At 48.4% G+C, this 21586-nt stretch overlaps 1 protein-coding gene across 1 annotated transcript in view; it reads left to right on the top strand.

The window, feature by feature from the left end:
• The window catches only part of CDKL4 (cyclin dependent kinase like 4), a 65129-nt gene that overhangs the window by 22321 nt on the left and 21222 nt on the right, over nt 1–21586 (top strand). Inside the window, exons 3-5 of the mRNA XM_032955774.2 lie at nt 5467–5539; nt 15223–15313; nt 20194–20394. Coding sequence (XP_032811665.1) covers nt 5467–5539; nt 15223–15313; nt 20194–20394 — 365 coding nt within the window. The remainder of the gene's footprint in view (nt 1–5466; nt 5540–15222; nt 15314–20193; nt 20395–21586) is intronic.

Here is a 21586-nt window from a genome sequence, read left to right as displayed (position 1 = left end):
TAGTTTCTAGTTGCTGGGTAGTTTCTAGTTGCTGGGTAATTTCTAGTTGCTGGGTCATTTCTAGTTGCTGGGTAGTTTCTAGTTGCTGGGTCATTTCTAGTTGCTGGGTAGTTTCTAGTTGCTGGGTAATTTCTAGTTGCTGGGTAATTTCTAGTTGCTGGGTCATTTCTAGTTGCTGGGTAGTTTCTAGTTGCTGGGTAATTTCTAGTTGGTGGGTCATTTCTAGTTGCTGGGTAATTTCTAGTTGCTGGGTCATTTCTAGTTGCTGGGTAGTTTCTAGTTGCTGGGTCATTTCTAGTTGCTGGGTAGTTTCTAGTTGCTGGGTAATTTCTAGTTGCTGGGTAATTTCTAGTTGCTGGGTCATTTCTAGTTGCTGGGTAGTTTCTAGTTGCTGGGTCATTTCTAGTTGCTGGGTAGTTTCTAGTTGCTGGGTAATTTCTAGTTGCTGGGTAATTTCTAGTTGCTGGGTAAATTCTAGTTGCTGGGTAGTTTCTAGTTGATGGGTAGTTTCTAGTTGCTGGGTAATTTCTAGTTGCTGGGTCATTTCTAGTTGCTGGGTAATTTCTAGTTGCTGGGTAGTTTCTAGTTGCTGGGTAATTTCTAGTTGCTGGGTAGTTTCTAGTTGCTGGGTAAATTCTAGTTGCTGGGTAGTTTCTAGTTGCTGGGTAATTTCTAGTTGCTGGGTAGTTTCTAGTTGCTGGGTAGTTTCTAGTTGCTGGGTAGTTTCTAGTTGCTGGGTAGTTTCTAGTTGCTGGGTAAATTCTAGTTGCTGGGTAGTTTCTAGTTGCTGGGTCATTTCTAGTTGCTGGGTAGTTTCTAGTTGCTGGGTAGTTTCTAGTTGCTGGGTAATTTCTAGTTGCTGGGTAATTTCTAGTTGCTGGGTAGTTTCTAGTTGCTGGGTAGTTTTTAGTTGATGGGTAGTTTCTAGTTGCTGGGTAGTTTCTAGTTGCTGGGTCATTTCTAGTTGCTGGGTAATTTCTAGTTGCTGGGTAGTTTCTAGTTGGTGGGTAGTCTCTAGTTGGTGGATAATTTCTAGTTGCTGGGTCGTTTCTAGTTGCTGGGTAGTTTCTAGTTGCTGGGTAATTTCTAGTTGCTGGGTAGTTTCTAGTTACTGGGTAATTTCTAGTTGCTGGGTAATTTCTAGTTGCTGGGTAGCTTCTAGTTGCTGGGTAGTTTCTAGTTGGTGGATAATTTCTAGTTGCTGGGTCGTTTCTAGTTGCTGGGTAGTTTCTAGTTGCTGGGTAATTTCTAGTCGTTGGGAATATATTTTTTTGAGAATTATCTGCGTAACATGATGCATACCGTTGCCCTTGTCCGAATTGTTTACATGCCCACTTGAAACATTAACATTGGGGTAATTGCAGACAGCCTTCGTCTAATTTTAAGACGTGGTATTTTAATAAAAAAAGAACAAAAAAATGGCAATTTCCCCACAAAAAACGCCGTGTAGAGTTGCACGGAGTCAATGTCTTGTCGGTGGTGATCAGCAATTGCCATCATGTACGAAATAATGCAAAACAACCCTGTTCTTCTTTCTTCATGAAAAGCACAACATGCTTTTGTGTAAACAACAACAGCAGCAGCAGAGGCAACAACAGCAGCAGCAGAGGCAATACATTTGCTTGATGAACGTGGCAGTTGCCGTGCGTGCGTCACGCAGTGGTGCCCTCGAGGACACGGCGAGCCGGTCTCAGTGCCATCAAAACAAATCTGTATGAGTATGTAGACTTATTTAATTAATATTGTTATTATTCCACCTCATCCCCAATCATTTGAAAAATCAATTTTTGTTGATGCACACACACACACACACACCTGCGCCCACCGATGCCCGCCGCCGCCTTGTTGCTATGGAGGCATACGTGTGGCTTGTGGTGGGGGGGGGGGGGGTTGTGTAGGGTTAAATATGCTTTTAGCACTCACAGCATTCAACGGTCGTGGGATTTTCTTCATCGCCGGGAGCCGAATAAGCGCAGAAGTCTCACGAGAGACGACACCATAACGACGCGTTTGCGGAGCGGAATGCCACGCGGGGGTTGGTCCCCGCGTTCTCTTGCTGTGCCCTGCAATCGGGGCCCGTCGCTCGTGCGCGTCCACTCCGGCTGCCACACGCGTAGCGGGATCGCATTCACGTGCCCGATATACGTCGCACAGGCTCGCTCGGTCCAAACAAAGCACTCGGGGAGGGGGGGGGGGGATATACTGCGTTGGCAGAGGTGAACAAGGACGTCATTCAAATTTTGATTTAAAGCTTTCGTGACTGCAGTAATTCATATTCTTAGTTCTTTCGGTAAAGTCACGTTGAAGGGAAACAACAAAGTAATAAATCATATATAAAACAATAAAAAAATTCTCACGACGTTTCGACCATAACACAAACGGTCGTCGTGAGAATTTTGTATTGTTTTATATATATTTTATTATTTTGTTGTTTCCCTTCAACGTGACTTTACCGAAAGAACTAAGAATAAGGACGTCATTCGTTTGCCAAAGAGCCAAGTTCAAACAATTTCTGCAATTTTTTTTTTATTTCCACCGAGAAGAGGGGATTGAACATGGGTGTGTAATTGCTGACACAAAACTACAGGGCCAGTGTCGTCGGCTACCACTTCTCTTCTCCATTGCCCACTCCCTTCCTCTGCCCAACACTCATCCCTCCACTCATTCCCATCCCTCCCCTATAGCCCTTTCGTGACTCCGACGTGCGCTGTGTTACGGTCACTCATTCCTCGGCCCTTGCACGCCCCTTGCCATCTAAATGACTCTCTTGTTGTTACCGCTTTTTCAACGATAAATATAAAATTATATAATGCGGGTAAGAAGTTGTTGGGCGCACCTTTTCCGATAACCGGTCTCAGACGAGTGATGTGGATCTGGCGCATTGACGAGTGAGCGCAGGGCACGTTGCATTTCAAATCCGTGCTCACAAAAAACCGAGCGCCCTGTGCAGTGACCGCGTAACGGCCCGCTCTCTCGAGCAACTCGAATGGATCGCCTCAACGCCAAGTCTCATTTTCAAATTCAAGTTACTTACGGTCTCGTTTATGCTGTTTCCTGTTTTCCTCTGTTTCATTTGTACAGCGATTCCTTACACATACGCATGTCGTATGAGCGTGAGTGTCGTTTGTAAATTGATGTCATGATATATATCATTGCATGCTTCGTGCACATATATCGTTTTTATAGTCCTACGTTTTTGTGTTTTTCTTGAAAGAGCAGTGGCGCAGAAGTTAGTGCTAACTGACGATACCATTGGTTAACATGGGTGCATGGCTGACATCAGTAGCACATGATAACGGGACCAGTAGCTGGACATTATGTTTACAAAAACCGCTCTGACCAGTGTGGTGAAAGATGTCACGCGAATTGGGGGAAGGCGCTCATTTAGCAGTGGATTGAAAACGATTGAAAACGTTATATTTGTCTACAAGAATAATGTTCGCATCGTACGTGCTCTGCATTGAGCAATGGCTCACTCCCAGGCAATGTCAAACCTGGGCCCGTTCTCGTCTTGACCTCGGCAGCGAGACGTGAACCCCTCTGTGTAGCCGAGAAAGTTCACGAACCCACCCGCGAAACGCCTCCATGTCGATTGTACCTTTCATTCCCCTTCAATTTCACTCCAGCGTGTGTCCTGAGAGAGAGAGAGAGCGCAAAGCAGAGCAAATTGACCTACGCCTCCTTTCATCCGTTTGTCCATGAAGCATTCACCTTGAGATACAGTTATGCGGTACGTGTGTGTGCGCGCGCGTTTTCATTGCAAGACACATCACACCGCTCACCCGGAGCAGCCCCATTGTGAGCCAGGGTCGCAGCCGAATTTGCAGGATCACTCACAATTACTCAATTACCGAACTGGCACTGTCTCAATGCCTGCCGCAACTGGACCCTGCTACCTTCGCGAAGACGGGGGATGGGAGGCTTCTGACAATCAAACCGCCTTTAGTGGAAAAACAGACCTGTGATTACGATGAACGATGGCCCATGGTAAAAACCCGCTGTTGGGTGGGGCCGCTGACTCTTGGTTCTCGACACAGCAGACAGGCTGTTAGGGTACTAGCCAGCCGCGTATGTCACTGTACCAACAAGCGCGAGGCTATTTACATCGGAAAGCCCGTTCACCCATATATTGCCTGTGTCACGGTTAAATATATATTGGCACAGTTTGTGTGCAGTGAGTCACCCAGGTAAACACGTGTGTAAATATAGATCGAACTGAATGCATGTCGTCCGGTTACGGTTGCACTTAGCCTGGATCTTATATATAATACGAATGTGTGGGCAACCTGGTCCGTCATGGCACAAATAATGCATTGATTCCGACTGCTCATGTCAACCATTTGATAAGTGCTTAAGCCAAATGGAAACAAAATATTTGTCCGTATAAATCAGATTTGCAAGCATGTGTGTTTTATGGGAGGCTATTAAACATCAATGCTTTGGGATAGCAATATAAAACAGCGAACTTTAAAAAAATATGGTATTGTGGCTGAAGTTAAATTAATTAAATAGTAGATTTAAGTCCTGTTGTATTCTTAAGAGGGTGGTACCAGCCCCTCCGAAGCAGTACATTTAAACATGAATCAGTGTCAATGTCTCTTGTTTGGATTAAACAAAGGATATTCTAATTTCTGCCACCTCACAATTTAGAAAGACCAAATATGAAAATATGACAATTCAGACCAATAAAACTGAACTGTATATCATGTTACCCCCGCATCATTCCACATCTCCGAAAACCATCCTGACCTCTCCACTCCAACATATAGAGAGGACTTGAGAAAGAGAGTTAAGCCCACACACCTCCGATTAACACGGTCGGCTACATACGATGCAAAATAAGTTCAACATACACACGTACGGACAGACACGTTTTAGACAATTCTACAACCCCAGAAGTATCGCGTTGAGGTGATACATCAGGCACAGCTCATCATCCGTATCGTTTGTTCCTGCATTCTTTTGGCCAAAAATGAATTAACCATTGGAACTCTGTACGATGAAAACGGCTCAAGTGAGTGGTGCGACCGTCTGACTCGCCAGTGGATTGAAACATTGGGGTTTCTCATCAAGTGTTTTGAGTGTTCACAAATACTGGACATCTGTGAAAAAAGAGCTTTATAGCTGATCAGATTCCTCCGGTATAAATTAAGATTCCGGTTCTGAAATTGACGTACGGTCGCGATGTTCGCGGTGATCTATGGTCAAACAAACCCCGATGTGGAGGGGCTTTGATCCAGCAGTGGATTGACAAAGGGCTGTGAATTAATATTTTAATCAAACATATAAATACTCAATCGCATGATTTGATGCATGCATTGGGAGAGTAAGAATACATTTTAATAACGTTTGCATTGTTAGACACCTGATTATCACCTTGCTACTATGATCATGATGTTGACAATGACGACGCTAATGATGATGACACTGTAATGCTGTGTTGGTTGGAACTGTCCGTCCCCGTAGGATTCCTGAATCCCAAGTGAAGAGCTACATCTGGCAGATCCTGCAAGCGGTAGCTTACTGCCACCGGCATAACGTGCGTAAAAAAAAGACACAAGCACACACACACACACACTGCACGCGTCTTAAAACCAAATGCAGTAGCGAAATGAATGGCACACGCATAATGATGAAGATTCCCCCGTATAGCCTTGACAGACTGTTGGGGCAAGTGCTGTTAGTGAGCTCTTGTGAAGGCCGGCAGGTAAGGGCTGGTGGCCAGGACCACGTCTAGCCGTCTTTGTCTCCGCAGCGCTGATGCTTAAACATCGCACCGGGCACTCATTTGAGGCTGAGTCGAACTAGACGAGGCCCATGACAGGTTCAGATAATCATCACCCAGTGTTGGTCCTGAGTGGCAAGCGAACTTGTGTCGCCGGGTTCAAAGCTCAGCGCGCCAACCCACTCCACTACCGCTCCCCACACACACAAAATATCACATCGGTTTTGTTTGAAAACAAATTAACAACTGTCCTCTAATGTGACACACGCGCTTAGTGGCTGAGTGGGTGTAAATATAGGCTGAACAACACAGAGCTAAGCAGTGGCTGCTCATGGGAAAATGTTGTCCCCGAAAAAGCTGCATGGCTGCTGCTTTTATAATTCTCTGTCTGTGTCCTCACCCTCGACCACCACCACTGCTACCACCGCCACTTTTGTTCTCGGCTCTACGCAGAGGGCCCACGCGAGCTTGCGGTCTCAGTTAGCTCCGCGTTCAAACGGACAACAAACAGGTGACTTCTGGAGAGGCCCCCATGAGGCCTCGCTCGGAGTGATGCTGAACAAATTCTAAATGCGTGGAGGACACCTCGCCGAGGGCTGTGTTGGGTACACGCAAGGTGCACTTAGCCTGGTGCAAGCAGTGGCATCACTGCGGTGGTGATGTCAGCGCCAGTTAGAGGCCAGCGGGAGGTTCTTGTTTGTTTGCTGTGATCGCATTGCATCTCCCAAGATGATAAGAAGCTAATGACCTAGCATTGTCATTCGTCTGGGTCAAATTAATAATAATAGTTTAGCACAAGCGTCCACTTTGTACTCTTCCTGAAGTGTAGAAACGAGTGTTTTTTGTTCTGTGACTGTGAGGTTTGCTTGGCATGGACCCACACTGTGTGTGTGTGATGCCATATAATGTAACTATTTCATTTTATCCCGAAGAGTTTGGAATGTTGTTCCAGGAATAATTTTGTCATGCCACGTCCATCATAATACTGCGGTATCATAGGACTACAGGAATATAGTAATGCATAGAGTACATCAATAGAGGGTACACTCATTTAGGATTGTTATGGATATGCGTAACCTGTACTGTAGTGGCCGTGTATTACGCTGATAATCACTACTCTGTAATGAGAACGGCGTGGGCTGATGTATTGCTTCTCAGTCCCTTTCACCTGTGTTTGTGCTCAGTAGCGGCTTTTTGATGTCAACGTAGGTATGAATAGTTTCTGAAATCTTTTTTTCTGTAATAACTTTGCTTGAATAGCGCGCAGTCTATTTGCGTTCCCATGATAAAAAAAGACCCACATACGATGAGTCAAGCGGGCATGCTTGCATGTACATTGTACGCTCACCCACATGCTCAAAACAAACAAGCCCTCTGCCCCTCTTTGCCTGGGTTCCATGCCAATCAATAGGCTGCCGTCGCTTCTTAACGCTCAAAGACACACCGCACAACCGCTGCAAACTAAATCCCTTCGTGTTGTCAAATCACTTCCCCGTGTAAAGGACAAAATTGTCCTTTTCACATTTTAATGACTGGCCAGCCGTGGACTCTAAATTTAGAGATGTCGTCTCGAGTGCACTAGCTCGAATGATGCTGTGCCGAGCAGCTCAGCAGATGTGTTCGCCACCCTCGACGGGACTCGAGCTGGAGTTGTGCCGAGTCGCACCGCAGTGCCGATTCAAAACGGCGTGTCTCCGGGTAATAGGATGGGAGGCACGGCGGGCGATGGTGGTGGGTTATTTTCATTATATATCCTTGCGCTTGTTTTTTCTTCCGTTCTGGCTGTCAGCTTTGCTTCGTGCGTGAATCGCTCGCCAAGACACTCACGCCGATTAAAAAACACTCGGATTCTGACGTCCAAAAGTCACTCACGCTGTCGTGCCTCCCGCCGCTTGTTTTTTTTATGGTCATTTCATTTTGCTCAATTCCGCTGGAGAGCCGGTGGCAGCCTGTAATCGAAATGGGTGGAGAACCGCACGAAACAGCCACCTCCACTGCCACTCATTTCACCTCCTCCTGTCCCATAAATGTCCCCAGGTAGGTGCACGGACTCCTCATAACCTCATAGTCCTTGCTACAGGAGATGCGCACACGAAAATCAGTCGCGCGACCCATTAAACATCTCCCGAAGTGCACACTGCAGAGTGCTGCGGGAGGGAAGGAGTGTAACAAAAAGGTAAATGTCAGTCATCATCTGTAGGCTGTCCTTCCAGCTGTTGTGGTCAAGGATCAGTCCTCTCACTGCACAGACTTTTCACGATTACGCTCCTACGTAACTCTCCGATGCATTTTTTTGGGTTGTTCTGCATAATGTCCGACGTTTTTTTTCTCCACGTGCCTGGGGAGCTTCCTTCAGGAATTAAAATCAGAACCGGTCCTGGCTCTCACTGGCATCATATCGGGCTCACGTGAATTCCTGCTGCGAAGGGATAGGCACCACACAGCCCCTTGCATGGCAAACGTGGCTAAGAGTGAGGCTAGCTCACATACAGCTCCTTAGTGCGCCAAGCCGCTCTTAATAGGCGCTCGCTAGCAGCTTTTCCCCAAGAGTCGCCTAAAATACTGAAGGATGGATCTTTGTTTATCACTTTGGTGTACATATATTGATTGTCAAACGTACATGTGCGTACACATGTATATACCACCGCAGCCCTCTGGTAATGATGTAGGGACATTATCAGACAAAAATACCATTGATCAATGTTTTAGAGAGAAAAATAAATGGTGGCATTGTTTCTCTAGAGGCGGCTATTGAGTCCCATTGTCATGGACACACATTTGGACAATTACCCACAATTACTAAATTGCTAAATATGTCAATTCTAGAATGTCTTCTTGGCAATATTTCAATGCCCACCCTGGGGGTCATTGCTCTGGGTGAAACCATGTTCAAAGTCTCAATGCACATAACCCAGGGGCACGTGGTTAAAATTCAGCTCTTCATTTGCAACGTCAATGTCTCTCTGGCTGATAGGGTCATTTGTCATTGTCCATTAGAATGACAATAGTAACAAAGACGTGCAGCATTGTGTTTTATGTGTGTGCGCGCACTGTGGGTGTTGTGCGTATATATCTTGTGAACTACACGTTTAAAAAAAAAACGGATGTCGGATATTTTAGGTTTGTTTTTATTGACAGCACCCTTTGCCCGGAGAGACAAGTTCTGTTCCCTCGTTGAGGTATTTTTACGATGACTCTTGAAGCGGGAATGCAGAATTTCCGCTGCCGCCCGAGGTCGAGATGGGGCGGGAGGAACGATGCTTACTGTGAGAGTTGGACCTCAGCTGTTCCCCCCAAAGGCCCCCCTCTTTACAAGGCTTTGTGGCTCGTCCACAACCAGGCCTATTTAGCAGCGAAAGGTCACACCGACACAACGCGGCTTTCATTCGTGACACCGGGAGCCTATAAACATTGCGCGGTCAGGGTTAGTGCCCGCATTAATGCGCAAAGGCTCTTCAGCGCACACGGCAGGGCGGGTAGCCTCCGGAACCTCCCTACAATATCGTAATTTTCCATGAGAGTGAACAAGAAAGACGTCTCCTAAGAGGGAGCAAAAAAATAACAGTGAGGTGGTGGTAAACAAAACAAAAATGGAGCGATACGTTTTTATTTTTCATTGCATTTCCTTTGACGTGGAGGTACACACGCGAGACAAAGACACAGATCCTCCTCGGAGCCTCAACAGATTTTCGAGGCAAGTGCTGTTAGCGAGTAGCACCTACGAAGGTCGGCACGGTATACAATGGGGTGGTAGGCCAGCACCGTGCCCCGGACCGCCTTTGTCTCCCTCGTGGCGATGTTTACACACCGCAGCAGGTACTCATGTGAGGCTGAGTCGACCTAGAGGAGGCCCAGGACCGGTTCAGATAATCGACGCTGCGAGGGGGAATCGAGCGAGGGTCGCCAAGTTCATATTGCAGCCCGCTAACCACTGTGCCACCGCTCCCGCTATACACACAAGGCGCCTGCACGCATGCACGTAGATATACACACATTCATGCGTGTGTGTGTACACACACGCATGAACACCCGCAAACACAAAGATCCCCGTATAGCTTTAACAGACTGTTGGGGCAAGCGCTGTTAGCGAGCACCTATGAAGACCAGTACGGAACACGAGGGGGTGGTTCGCCAGCACCACGCCCGGCCGCCTTTGTCTCCCCAGTGGCGATGTTTACACACCGCACCAGGTACTCATTTGAGGCTGAGTCGACCTAGAGGAGGCCCAGGACCGGTTCAGAAAATCGTTACCGGCGCTGGCCGTGAGCTAACCACCACACTGCCGCATGAACGCACACACACGTGTAAACTGTATGTTGCCCAAACGCGCGGTGACACGCGTGTAAAACACGTGCTAAATCGAACACACGCACTCATCCAGAAGCATAACACACATTCATCCACGCATCTCCTGCATGCAAAGCACATTTTATATGCACACAATATAGAATTTGTTATTCTATTAAATGTATGTAATACATATTCATCAACACAACATTTCACCGGGTCTTTATTTTTTCACGAGCTTGGTGAATGGTTTGGCAAAATTTAGTGGCGTCTTTTTTCGCGTGGGAGGAGACGGGGCAGCGTCCAAGAGAAAGCCACACGCAATGTGTCACTGCATTTACCAGTAGACATTGCTTGCTATGTTTGGCTCTTTCCGTTTTGAATACCTTACATCTGACGTTGAAAGCGTTTACGCGTTAGCCCTCTCTGTCTGTCCGTCGGTAATGTGAGCGGGGGGGGGGGGGAGCAACTCACACGAAGATGATCGAATCCGAAGTAAACTTTACCACGGAGAACGTTTTGTCCGAGTTGCCACTTGTCACCTCATGAATATCGGCCGGGTTGATCATCGGGTTGTTCACCAAAAGGCGAACAGTACAGTTCTTTGCAAGAGGTTTATTTTTGGTGTTTGAACATCTTAAAACCTATATTCTTGGTTCTTTTGGTAAAGTCACGTAGAAGGGAAACAATAAAATAATTTTAAAATATATATATAAAACAATAAAATTCTCACGACGTTTCGACTGCAAGATAAGCACGAAACGTCGTGAGAATTTTATTGTTTTATATATTTTTATTTTTTATTGTTTCCTTTCTACGTGACTTTACCGAAAGAGCCAAGAATATGAATCCCTGCAGTCACGAAAGCTTTAAATCAAAATCTTAATACCTGTTTTATTGCCAAAAAAGAGGAAAACCTATTCTTATTTTTTCAGATACCCATTCGTTTTCCGTACTACTATAAACACTTCTGAGGACATGGGTGTAGTGGAGAGTGTAACAGTATCCCATGGATATGCATGACGATTATTATATTTGTTTCCGCTCGTATACGAAACATAATTTTGGCATTTGGGAAGGAACCAAAAATGCCCGATTACACGCGGAGACGCTGCCAGTCCAAGTGCCGCCTCACTTGCACATTTTTTTATTATTTCAGCTGCGATCTTTAAATATGGATCACCGTGCGATAATATGCGCGGTGATTTTGTTGAGCATTTTTCGTAAGGTATTTGTCGGACGGTCGAGATTACGCCTCCATGAAGTGCCACAGGCCGGCAGTTTTGACGCTCGGTACAGTTCCGCAGCCCTTGAAGATGCTTCAGCAGGACTCTGAAGGAGGTGAACGAGCTATTGACACAACCGGCGTAAGGACTCGGGCCCAAAAAAACAAGGTGCACACATTGGATGAGATCTGCGACAAAGGAGCAGCGTATATCTTTGAAAAGGAAAAAGGCCACATTCTGTTCGCTAGGACGTGCAGTATTGACAGGTGTATGCATCACGGGCAAGACGATAAAACACTGCACACACACACGCACATATTTATCATTCAGCCTATGAGCAAACCACATGGAATTCGCCCGATCTTGACAGATCATTGGAATTTTGATTTAAAGCTTTCCTGACTGCAGTGATCCATATCCTTAGCCCTTTCGGTAAAGTCACGTTGAAGGGAAACAATAAAATAATAAAATATATATAAAACAATAAAAAATTATCACAACGTTTCGACCATAACACAAACGGTCGTCATCAGGTGTGTCGATAAAACACTGCATACACACATCAGGTGTGTCCGTTGGCAATGCCAACCGACACACCTGATGACGACCGTTTGTGTTATGGTCGAAACGTCGTGAGAATGTTTTATTGTTTTATATATATTTATTATTTTATTGTTTCCCTTCAACGTGACTTTACCGAAAGAGCTAAGAATATAGATCATTGGAAGTTAAGCAGCAGTGCAGCAAAATCCACTGTTGTGCTGTACTTCTACGCTGCCCTCTTTCAGCCCGCACTGACCAGCATGGCGACGTTACAGACAAATAACCGCTGCGACCTGTACGGAATCAGAATCTCCATTTAGACGGGAGCAATCCGATGAGCTATGAAGCCCTGCTTCACAGACGTCCAGTGCGGAGAGTCTCGCCGAGCAGTTTATTGACAAGGGGTGTTGCACACGCCGTCCGTAACAGCGGTGGGTGGTCAAAACATCTTGCAATCTATACGTTAAGTGTGTATGTCCACTGCCTAACAGGATGGCAACTTATGATTGAAATAGTGACGAGCGTTGTAAACCTCCGTCAGTTGTAACATTATATTGGCCATAAACGTCTTAGGATCTTTGTTCCCAGGAGTGGCAGCGTCAGGTAGAGGAGATGTTTGCGCGTGTGTGGTCTTGTTCGGTGGTCTGTAAAAACAAGTGAGAAAAGTTGTTTTGCCTGCGTGTTTGTGTGGACGTATGTGTTTGGGTGTGCATGCCTGTTTGTAGCGGTAAGCGCTGCGCCCCGAACCTGGCGACCCGGGTTCGATTCCCGCTCACGGCCAACACCGGTGACGATTATCTGAACCGGTCCTGGGTCTCCCCTAGGTCGATTCAGCCTCGAATGAGTACCTGGTGCGGTGTGTAGTCAACATCGCTACTGGGGAGACAAAGGCGGCCGGTGGTGGTGTTGGCCACCCACCCCCTCGTGTGCCGTGCCAGCCTTTATAGGTGCTCGCTAACAGCACTTGCCCCTACAGTCTGTGAAGGCTACACGGGGGATCTTTGTCTTTTTTATGCCTGTTTGTGCGTGCGTATGTGTGCGGATGCACGTGTGCGTGTGTGCACTCGTGCGTGCGCGTTAGTAACGTGTGCATGAGCGTGTGTCCATGTGTCCATGTACGTGAGTATGTCCACATATGCACGCGCGTGTGCGGATGTGTCCTTGTGTGTGGGGAGCTGCTGGTGCAGTGGTTAGCGCACCGCGCTACGAACCTGGCGGCCCGAGTTAAGATTCCTGCTCACGGCCATCATCATTGGCGAATATCTGAACCTGCCCTAGACTTCGCCTAGGTCAACCCAGCCTTAACACACATCAGTATTGTGGAGACAAATATCGGGTCAACGTTGGAATGTGGTTGGCACCGTTGGCCCAACGTTCGCCCCAAACGTTCCACGTTGAACCCGGGCCCTCCTCGGGTGCCTTGCTGGCCTTCTTTCATCGGTGCTGGTTGGCAACAGCACTTGTCCCCACAGCCTTGTGTGAGGCTATACGGGGTGGGGGGGGGGGGCATCTCTGTGTATGTGTGCGTGCGCGTTCCCTTCGCTCAGCTCCGTGTTTACAGCGCGGAGCGGCCACGGTTGGACAGGGCCCACCCGCTCTGTGTGTGCGTCAGGAAGGCAGCATTCTCCACCTGATTTACGCCCGCCCGACGTTTATTGGCGTTGGGTACCGAGGTGCCGGCGACCGTGGGGGTGTGTGGCCGCGAGGTTTTTTTTTCTGGTTTCCATGCGCGCGGGGAGAGAAAATCGAAGCGCATAAGCATCATCGGCATCTGTTTGTTTAGGTCCGGATGACTGTACACGTGTGTGTGTGTCTGCACGCACGCGGGGCCAGGGCGATGGTTTCCACAACTCGGCACCCCGGAGCCTCCTCCTCCTCTTTAGGTCTCGCAGACTCGGAATCGTGACTCGTGATTCGCGGGCAGGACACCACGGTCGGATAAGTTTCGTAGAAACAACGGCGCGAGACCGGGTGTGTGTGTGTGTGATGGTGGAACATTGGAACGCAGTTGTCACAGCCCTATGGGTGGGGAATGCATACGAACGGTGCGAAAGAAGTTCAACGCACACACATACCCGGCGGTATAAATTAATAAACCACGGGTCGTCAATCGGTGGGTCACATGTGGCGGGGTAAAGCCGTGGGTATTCCCATGTGTTTCAAGTTGTCTGCCCAACGTGGAAGAGTAGGCCAAAATACACTCTCAGAGGGGCTCTCGCTCCGGAGCTCCGTCAATGATGTTTTGATGGAAAGTGATTTCGGCGCTTAAGCTCTGCCAATGGAACAAGCGGCGTTGTAGCTGCGAGTAATGAAGTAGGGGACACGTGGGAGGCCTTCCCGGTGCGCTGCTCATCGTTCTAATTCACACGTCAGTGTTTAAACCAGCGGAAAATGTTGACTCCACAACCTGGTGAACCCCACACTAAAACCTTTCAAACTAAACCATAAACTATTTTGTTTTTTATATATATATTTTCACCAGGCAAGGTCCACTGAGCTACGTAGCTATTTTGTTTCAGAAACGACCTGGGTCACAAACGAAAGCCCGACGAAGTGACTTATCACGTGGAAATTTACAGCAGCCAAATACTCTAAAAGGCTTCTTTCTAAATGTGGAGCGCAAAACCGGAGAGCCCGGAGAAAGATCCAGGCGACCCCGAGGGGAACATACAAAACTCCAACGACACAGGTGTCGGGATCGAAACCTCCTGTATACCAGGCGAGGTAGTTAACATCTCGCCACCATGCATCCTGAAGGCACCCCCACCCCCCTTCTTCCACACAATTCTCCTTCGTCTGAGCAATTCTCCTGTCGCTCACCAAAGTGGATCTCGCTCGCACACACCCAGGATCGGCTCTGGTGAACTCATTAGGATCCCATGCTCCCCTAACAAGCTCAATGCACGAGCTTCAAGGCTACGTTGCTAAGGAACGAAACATCATTGCTTCACTTAGTGTATGTGTGTATATATACACAGCCCGCTCGCCATATGTAATGATGATGTCGTGTACTAATGTGTACATTTTTACAGTTGTGCTGTATTGTGCCGGGCCGATGCGTTGCCGGGCGTCGTACCCCGTGTTGTCCGCTGCACGATGTCCGACATTTCGCGCTGCACGTGCCGGGAGCTTCAGTTATTGTCCTCGGAGAGGCTCCCAGCAAACGCGTGACGAAACGACGGACGCCGCGGATTTAACGCCGCAGCAAAGATGTGCATTTGCATGCACCCCCAGCTCTCGCGTGAAGAGAGCTCCGTTGCGATCAGTTCTCTCTCGAAAATTTGCAGATTTGAATGATGGGTCACCGTGCCAAACAATATGGGCCACCCAACCCAAAATCACTCTCGGAGAGAGCTGCTGGACGCGAAACGGTGTGAACCAGCAGTCCAAATGCATTGAGACCGTGACTGATTTTTCTTTTGACCCCCTCCCCCTCGGCAGTGCATCCATCGTGACGTGAAGCCTGAAAACATACTCATCACCAGGCAGGGCGTCATCAAGCTGTGTGACTTTGGTTTCGCCAGGATCCTCAGTAAGTGGCCTCCTAATCCCACTCCACTCCCTCCCTCCACCATCCTCCACCGTCTATTACATGAACACAAACACACCCCCCTCCTGCTCACATTTGAAACACCAGGATTAGCATCAGGGCCAACTTGATGTTCACACGAGGCGTTAAGGATTGCCTTTGTCATCGTCACATGACCACCCCCCCCCTCCCCTCATTTATACGGCTCTACTTCGGCCGTGTATTCTTACGTAAGTTCAATCTCGCTAGTGTGCGGTATGAAAATAGGTTTTTATATTTCGGAGAAAAAATATCATCCCGATATAGGGTCTTGGCGGAGCAGTGGCGCGGTGGGTGGTTGGCGAGCCCCCGGCGCTACAAACCCAAGGACCCGAGTTCGAGCCCTGGCAATGGCGAGCGATGTCCGAGTCAGGCCTGCCCTCTTCCCTACACTCCCCGGCCCCCCGCTGCACGCATCTGGGCGACCGCCACCCACCACGACTGACTCGGCATGGAGAGAGCTTCATTCAGCAGTTGACCGACAAAGGGTTATACATTATTTTAAATTATTCTTTGTAGTAATAATAGAGAGTTTGTCATATTATACTGGCTTGTTTAACACGTAGGCTTTCGCGACCAATATTATTCATAATAAAGGATGTAATTACCAGCGAAACGTCGTACTCAAACTGTAAATGTTGTGGATTCACTCTTCAACACACCGGTGGGCTAAAGTAGTGAGCTATTTGTCTTTTGTCAACGTGACACTTTTTTGCTGATTGTCCGTGTCGGGTGGTGGAGGGTTACGACACATTTATAAATAACGCGATCTAACCCAAAAACCTTTATTATGAATTATACTGACTTAAAAAACTCTCAGCAACGACCATTCCTGAATCAATGCACACATGTGGACATTGTGCCCTGCAAGACAGTAAATGTGACAGCCGTCAGCTCTGACTAGAATGGGGCCAGCCAAAGCACGCACACCCACACCCACGTAGTTGCATTATGCAGGAACCGGGGAGAAAACGTCGTCTTTTTTGAGCATATAGAGAGAGGCACACGGTGATATACGGAGATTATAGAGATGATAATTAAGAAGCATAAAGGGCGCAAAGGAAGATGCGTAAATACGCGGATAATGGCAAGCAAGGGGGGAAGAATGGACGAACAGAAAGGAGGTGGGGAACGAAAAGGGGAAAGTAAAGAGAGAGGGGGCTACCGCTGTCATGACTGACAGTCGCGTCGCACCAAAGAATTCCTTTCAGCTGGCCGGGCCTTGAAGAGGTTTCCACTTGTGCTGCGGACGCCATGGCAACGCGGGCAGGCGGGAGGGCAAGGGGAGCACCCTCGGCTATGGCCTCCTGACCACACGAGGGCCCGGCTCCCCCCCTCCCCCCAGCACGCCCGAGCCTGCGTGTGACCACACGGGAGGGCCGTCTTCCAAAATCAAACGGATCGCCGTGCCCTTGGCCGATGGGTCCAGACACATGGCAATTGTGTCCCTCGCTGGGCCACGGGGTGACGATGAGGGCTCCGCGGTGGCTAGGAGATGTTAACTCCCTCGCCTGGTATGCAGGGGGTCGCGGGTTCGATCCTGACCCTGACGCCTGCTGCTGCTGTATATTTGGAGTTTGCGTGTCTCTCTCCCTCCCCGCGGTCGCGTGGATTTTTATCCGAGTCCTTTTTTTTGCCTCCACATTTAGCAACGTGAGTTTTAGAGTGTTTGGCTGCGATACATTTACACGTGATATCACTTGTGGCCAGCTCGCTTCTGAAAAAATAACTCCAGTAAAACCTTGGATTGCGAGTAACTTGGTCAGCGAGTGTTTTGCAAGACGAGCAAAAATGTTTAAATAAATATTAATTTGATAAACGAGCGAGGTCTTGCAATACGAGTAGTACGTATACGCTTTGTCTGCCGAGCATCACGTGATCACAACTGATATACGAGTGCTTTGATATACTAGTGCTTTGGATTACAAACACGTTTCCGGAACGAATTATGCTCGCAATCCAAGGTTTTACTGTATATATATCAATGGGCTTTACCTGGTAAACATAAAAAATAGTTTCAATGAAGATAGTTTAGTAGTTTAGTTTCGCCTGCTGCTGCCGGCCTACCGATTAAAGCTTGCAGAATTAAAAGACTTTCGATCGAGATGAGTATTCGATAAATAGACTCCCACTCCTCTCTTTGTGCCACCGTCATCATCATCGTTGTCATCAGCCTCAATCAATCTCCTGTTTTATGAAGACCTCTCCAAGTTGTCAAGATGTTACCACGTCATCGATTCTGCGTTGTAACAATCCATCCGGCACCGGCACACGAGTTGACCTGCATCGGTTCCTCTCTTAAAACAACCCCCATCACTACCACAACTCCTATCACTACCACAACTCCTATCACAACAACAACTCCCATCACTACCACAACTCCTACCACTACCACAACTCCCATCACTACCACAACTCCTATCACAACAACAACTCCCATCACTACCACAACTCCCATCACTACCACAACTCCTATCACAACAACAACAACTCCCATCACTACCACAACTCCTATCACAACAACAACTCCCATCACTACCACAACTCCTACCACTACCACAACCCCCATCACTACCACAACCCCCATCACTACCACTAATTCTATCACTACAACCCCCATCACTATCACTACCCCCATCACTACCACAACTCCCATCACTACCACAACTCCTACCACTACCACAACTCCCATCACTACCACAACCACTATAACTATCACTACCCCCATCACTACCAAAACCCCCATCACTACCACTACTTCTATCACTACAACCCCCATCACTACCACAACCCCCATCACTACCACAACCCCCATCACTACCACTACTTCTATCACTGCTACAACTCCTATCACTACCACAACTCCTATCACTACCACAACTCCTACCACTACCACAACCCCCATCACTACCACTACTTCTATCACTACCACAACCCCCATCACTACCACTACTTCTATCACTACAACCCCCATCACTACCACAACCCCCATCACTACCACAACCCCCATCACTACCACTACTTCTATCACTACAACACCCATCACTACCACAACCCCCATCACTACCCCAACCCCTATCACTACCACAACCCCTATCACCATCCTTACCCCTACTTGGTACTCCCTGCCCCTGCTCCCCAGCTATGCCCAGACCTACCCCACCCCCTGCTTAATCACTCCTCCTGTCCCCCTGTCACTATAGCTACGGTTGGATATGTACGGTGTGAAAGAAGTTCAACGTACACATTCACTACCACTTTTTATAATGCCACTCTTTATTTTAACCACTCTCATCTCACGTACAATTGTATAACTATTGTAAAGTGTCTTGGACTAAGGCGATATATAAATGTGTATAACATAAGATGAGCTAATTCCATCGCTCCATCTCCTTGGTGGACGTCTCTCGGACTTCGTTCCATTCCACGGCTGCCACCCCAACCATCGGCCGTCAGCCCTTCTAGCGGCGTGTCCCGCAGGATCCCACTTAATTACCTTAACCATTTTTATTCGCCCTTTCACCTGCATATGTTATTCTAATCCACGTTTAAAAAAATATCTTTTTCTGCCCGCTCTGAAATCGGGAAGTCTTTTTTATTTGTATGTCGGCTGGTTGGCTGTCCCGACTTACGCTACCCGTTGGCTGTCCCGACTTACGCTACCCGTTGGCTGTCCCGACTTACGCTACCCGTTGGCTGTCCCGACTTACGCTACTCATTGGCTGTCCCGACTTACGCTACCCGTTGGCTGTCCCGACTTACGCTATCCGTTGGCTGTCCCGACTTACGCTACTCATTGGCTGTCCCGACTTACGCTACTCATTGGCTGTCCCGACTTACGCTATCCGTTGGCTGTCCCGACTTACGCTACTCATTGGCTGTCCCGACTTACGCTACTCATTGGCTGTCCCGACTTACGCTACCCGTTGGCTGTCCCGACTTACGCTACTCATTGGCTGTCCCGACTTACGCTACCCGTTGGCTGTCCCGACTTACCCTACTCATTGGCTGTCCCGACTTACGCTACTCATTGGCTGTCCCGACTTACGCTACTCATTGGCTGTCCCGACTTACGCTACTCATTGGCTGTCCCGACTTACGCTATCCAACAACGTTTGTTTAATAAAACAAGTCCGAAGCTGGTTTCGACATTTTGGATGTCATCAGTGCAGTGAGGCCTTTAAAAAAAATACACTGCTAGGTTTCCAGATTTTACTGGCAAGAGTACTGCCTCAAACACAAGAGAGCACTATTGTATACACGCTCAACCACCGTTTAGGAGCATTTTGTGCCACTAGCGCTTAGTCACATGGTTTGATTATGTACTTCCCTGCTAACTCCGTGAGAGTTTCAAAAGGAGATGTTTTAATTCCATGACATTGTGCCAATAAGAACATTCAGAATAAAACGGTGGAAAATACGACCCCCCCACCCCCGCCGCTCCGCCCCCGCCACCTGAAACCGAGTGGCGTGGAGCGTGAACATAACTTGTTGGGCACAGAAATAACAGAGGGGACATGGAACTCCGCTCCCCTCCGCGTGAGAACCAAGGGCGTGAACATGAATCGATTTGGCCGCACCTCTCCTTCTGCACGCATCGAGCTGTGAGCCCTCAGAATTGACTGTCGATGATTTGCACGAATGCTACGCCTTACGACCAAAATCACCCAGAATGCAGCCGATCCCATCCAACCTCGGAAGCCGAGCAGGTCTCAGCCTGGACAGTGCTCGGGAAGGGCTGACCACCGCGCACGCGAGACAAGTGTCTTCGGAGTTTGTTAGGCGGCAGAGGGCAGTGCGGCGCGCCATGAGCTCAAGTTTATCCTCCGCTGCCGCATCCGCAGCGAGTCCCGGGGACGAGTACACGGACTACGTGGCCACGCGCTGGTACCGCGCGCCCGAGCTGCTGGTGGGCGACACGCAGTACGGGCCGCCCGTCGACGTCTGGGCCGTGGGCTGCGTCTTCGCCGAGATGCTCACGGGCAACGCGCTGTGGCCCGGACGCTCCGACCTCGACCAAATCTACCTCATCACGTGCACGCTCGGTACGCAAAGTACTCACACGCACGCAAAGTGCTCACACGCAGCCGTGCGCGCACATGGAAATGTCACACGTTTACACTGGGAAGAGGTGGCTCAGTGGTGGTGCATAAGGGTGATGCACTGACCTGAGAGTTCCGATGGACACTTAATCTCCTGTGTCATGACTGCATGGACATAAATTGTGACAATAGTATGAAAGGTAAAGGAAAAATACACTTAGACGAAATCAATTATTCACTTTGTGACACCGTAATCCACAAGCGACGTGAGGCCAGCAAACAATGGTGGGAGTTCCAGAGCCACCGTTTCGTGATAATGTCATTCTCACGAACGACCACCTTCCTGGAAGACACAGCCGGAAGTTGTTACCATTTCAAGAAATGAAAGTAAACAACATTTTTTTCCCCATACCAGCGTGACACTAGCACCCAACACGCAACGTCAGGCAAGGGACACGTGGTTGAGCTGCGAGTGTGGGTCAGCCCTGCAAGGAAATCCGCCCCAGCTTTATGACAAAACGAGAAAAGAAATACACGACGTGTCTGGCCTGGAAACAGTAGATGCCGATTTAAAAAAAAAAGAACCCCACACACAAATGAATGAGAAAACGAACGAATGAATGGCCTCGAAAGCAATCCTGGAATTGATGTTGCCGATTGATTCGCTCGCACTCGGCTATGAGGTTACAAATGGGTACCAGCGGGGGCCACGAGGCTCATTTGTCTCGTGCAGCGGGAGGCGGCTCTCTCCGCCTCGAATTCGGTTCCGGCGCGTTTTACGGGGCGTGCGGAACGCCCAGCCTTCAGCAATGTCAACAGCGGCAACTGGGGAAAGGAAAAAAAAATTGCCAAGCCTCTTTTTTGCGTCAGCGAGGCCACGCACGTGGCACACTCTTCGACCGAGTCTCAGAGTTGTAGCCAACATTGATTTGTGACATCAAGCAATGACAATACTGCGAAAGGGGGGTTTCGGGTTGTACCGTGAGTTCATATTCTTTGGTCTATCGGTAAAGTAGCGTGAGTTGTTCGGAACGATGTCCGACGTCTATCTCCGCGTGCAGGAAAGCTTCTTCAGGAAACGAATGTTTGCATGCGTGTTGAACTTCTTTTGCACCGAACGTAGCCAACCGTGCTAATCGGATGTGCGGGAAAGGACAACAATCTGAACACAAAAAGCAGTTCTAGAGAAATTATT

This window comes from Petromyzon marinus, chromosome 17 (assembly GCF_048934315.1).
Source record: "Petromyzon marinus isolate PM22_M1 ecotype Great Lakes invasive population chromosome 17, UKy_Petmar_22M1.pri1.0, whole genome shotgun sequence".
NCBI classification, from domain to species: domain Eukaryota; kingdom Metazoa; phylum Chordata; class Hyperoartia; order Petromyzontiformes; family Petromyzontidae; genus Petromyzon; species Petromyzon marinus.
The sequence above is the reverse complement of the archived record's forward strand: the minus strand, read 5'-3'. Positions and strand labels throughout refer to the sequence as shown.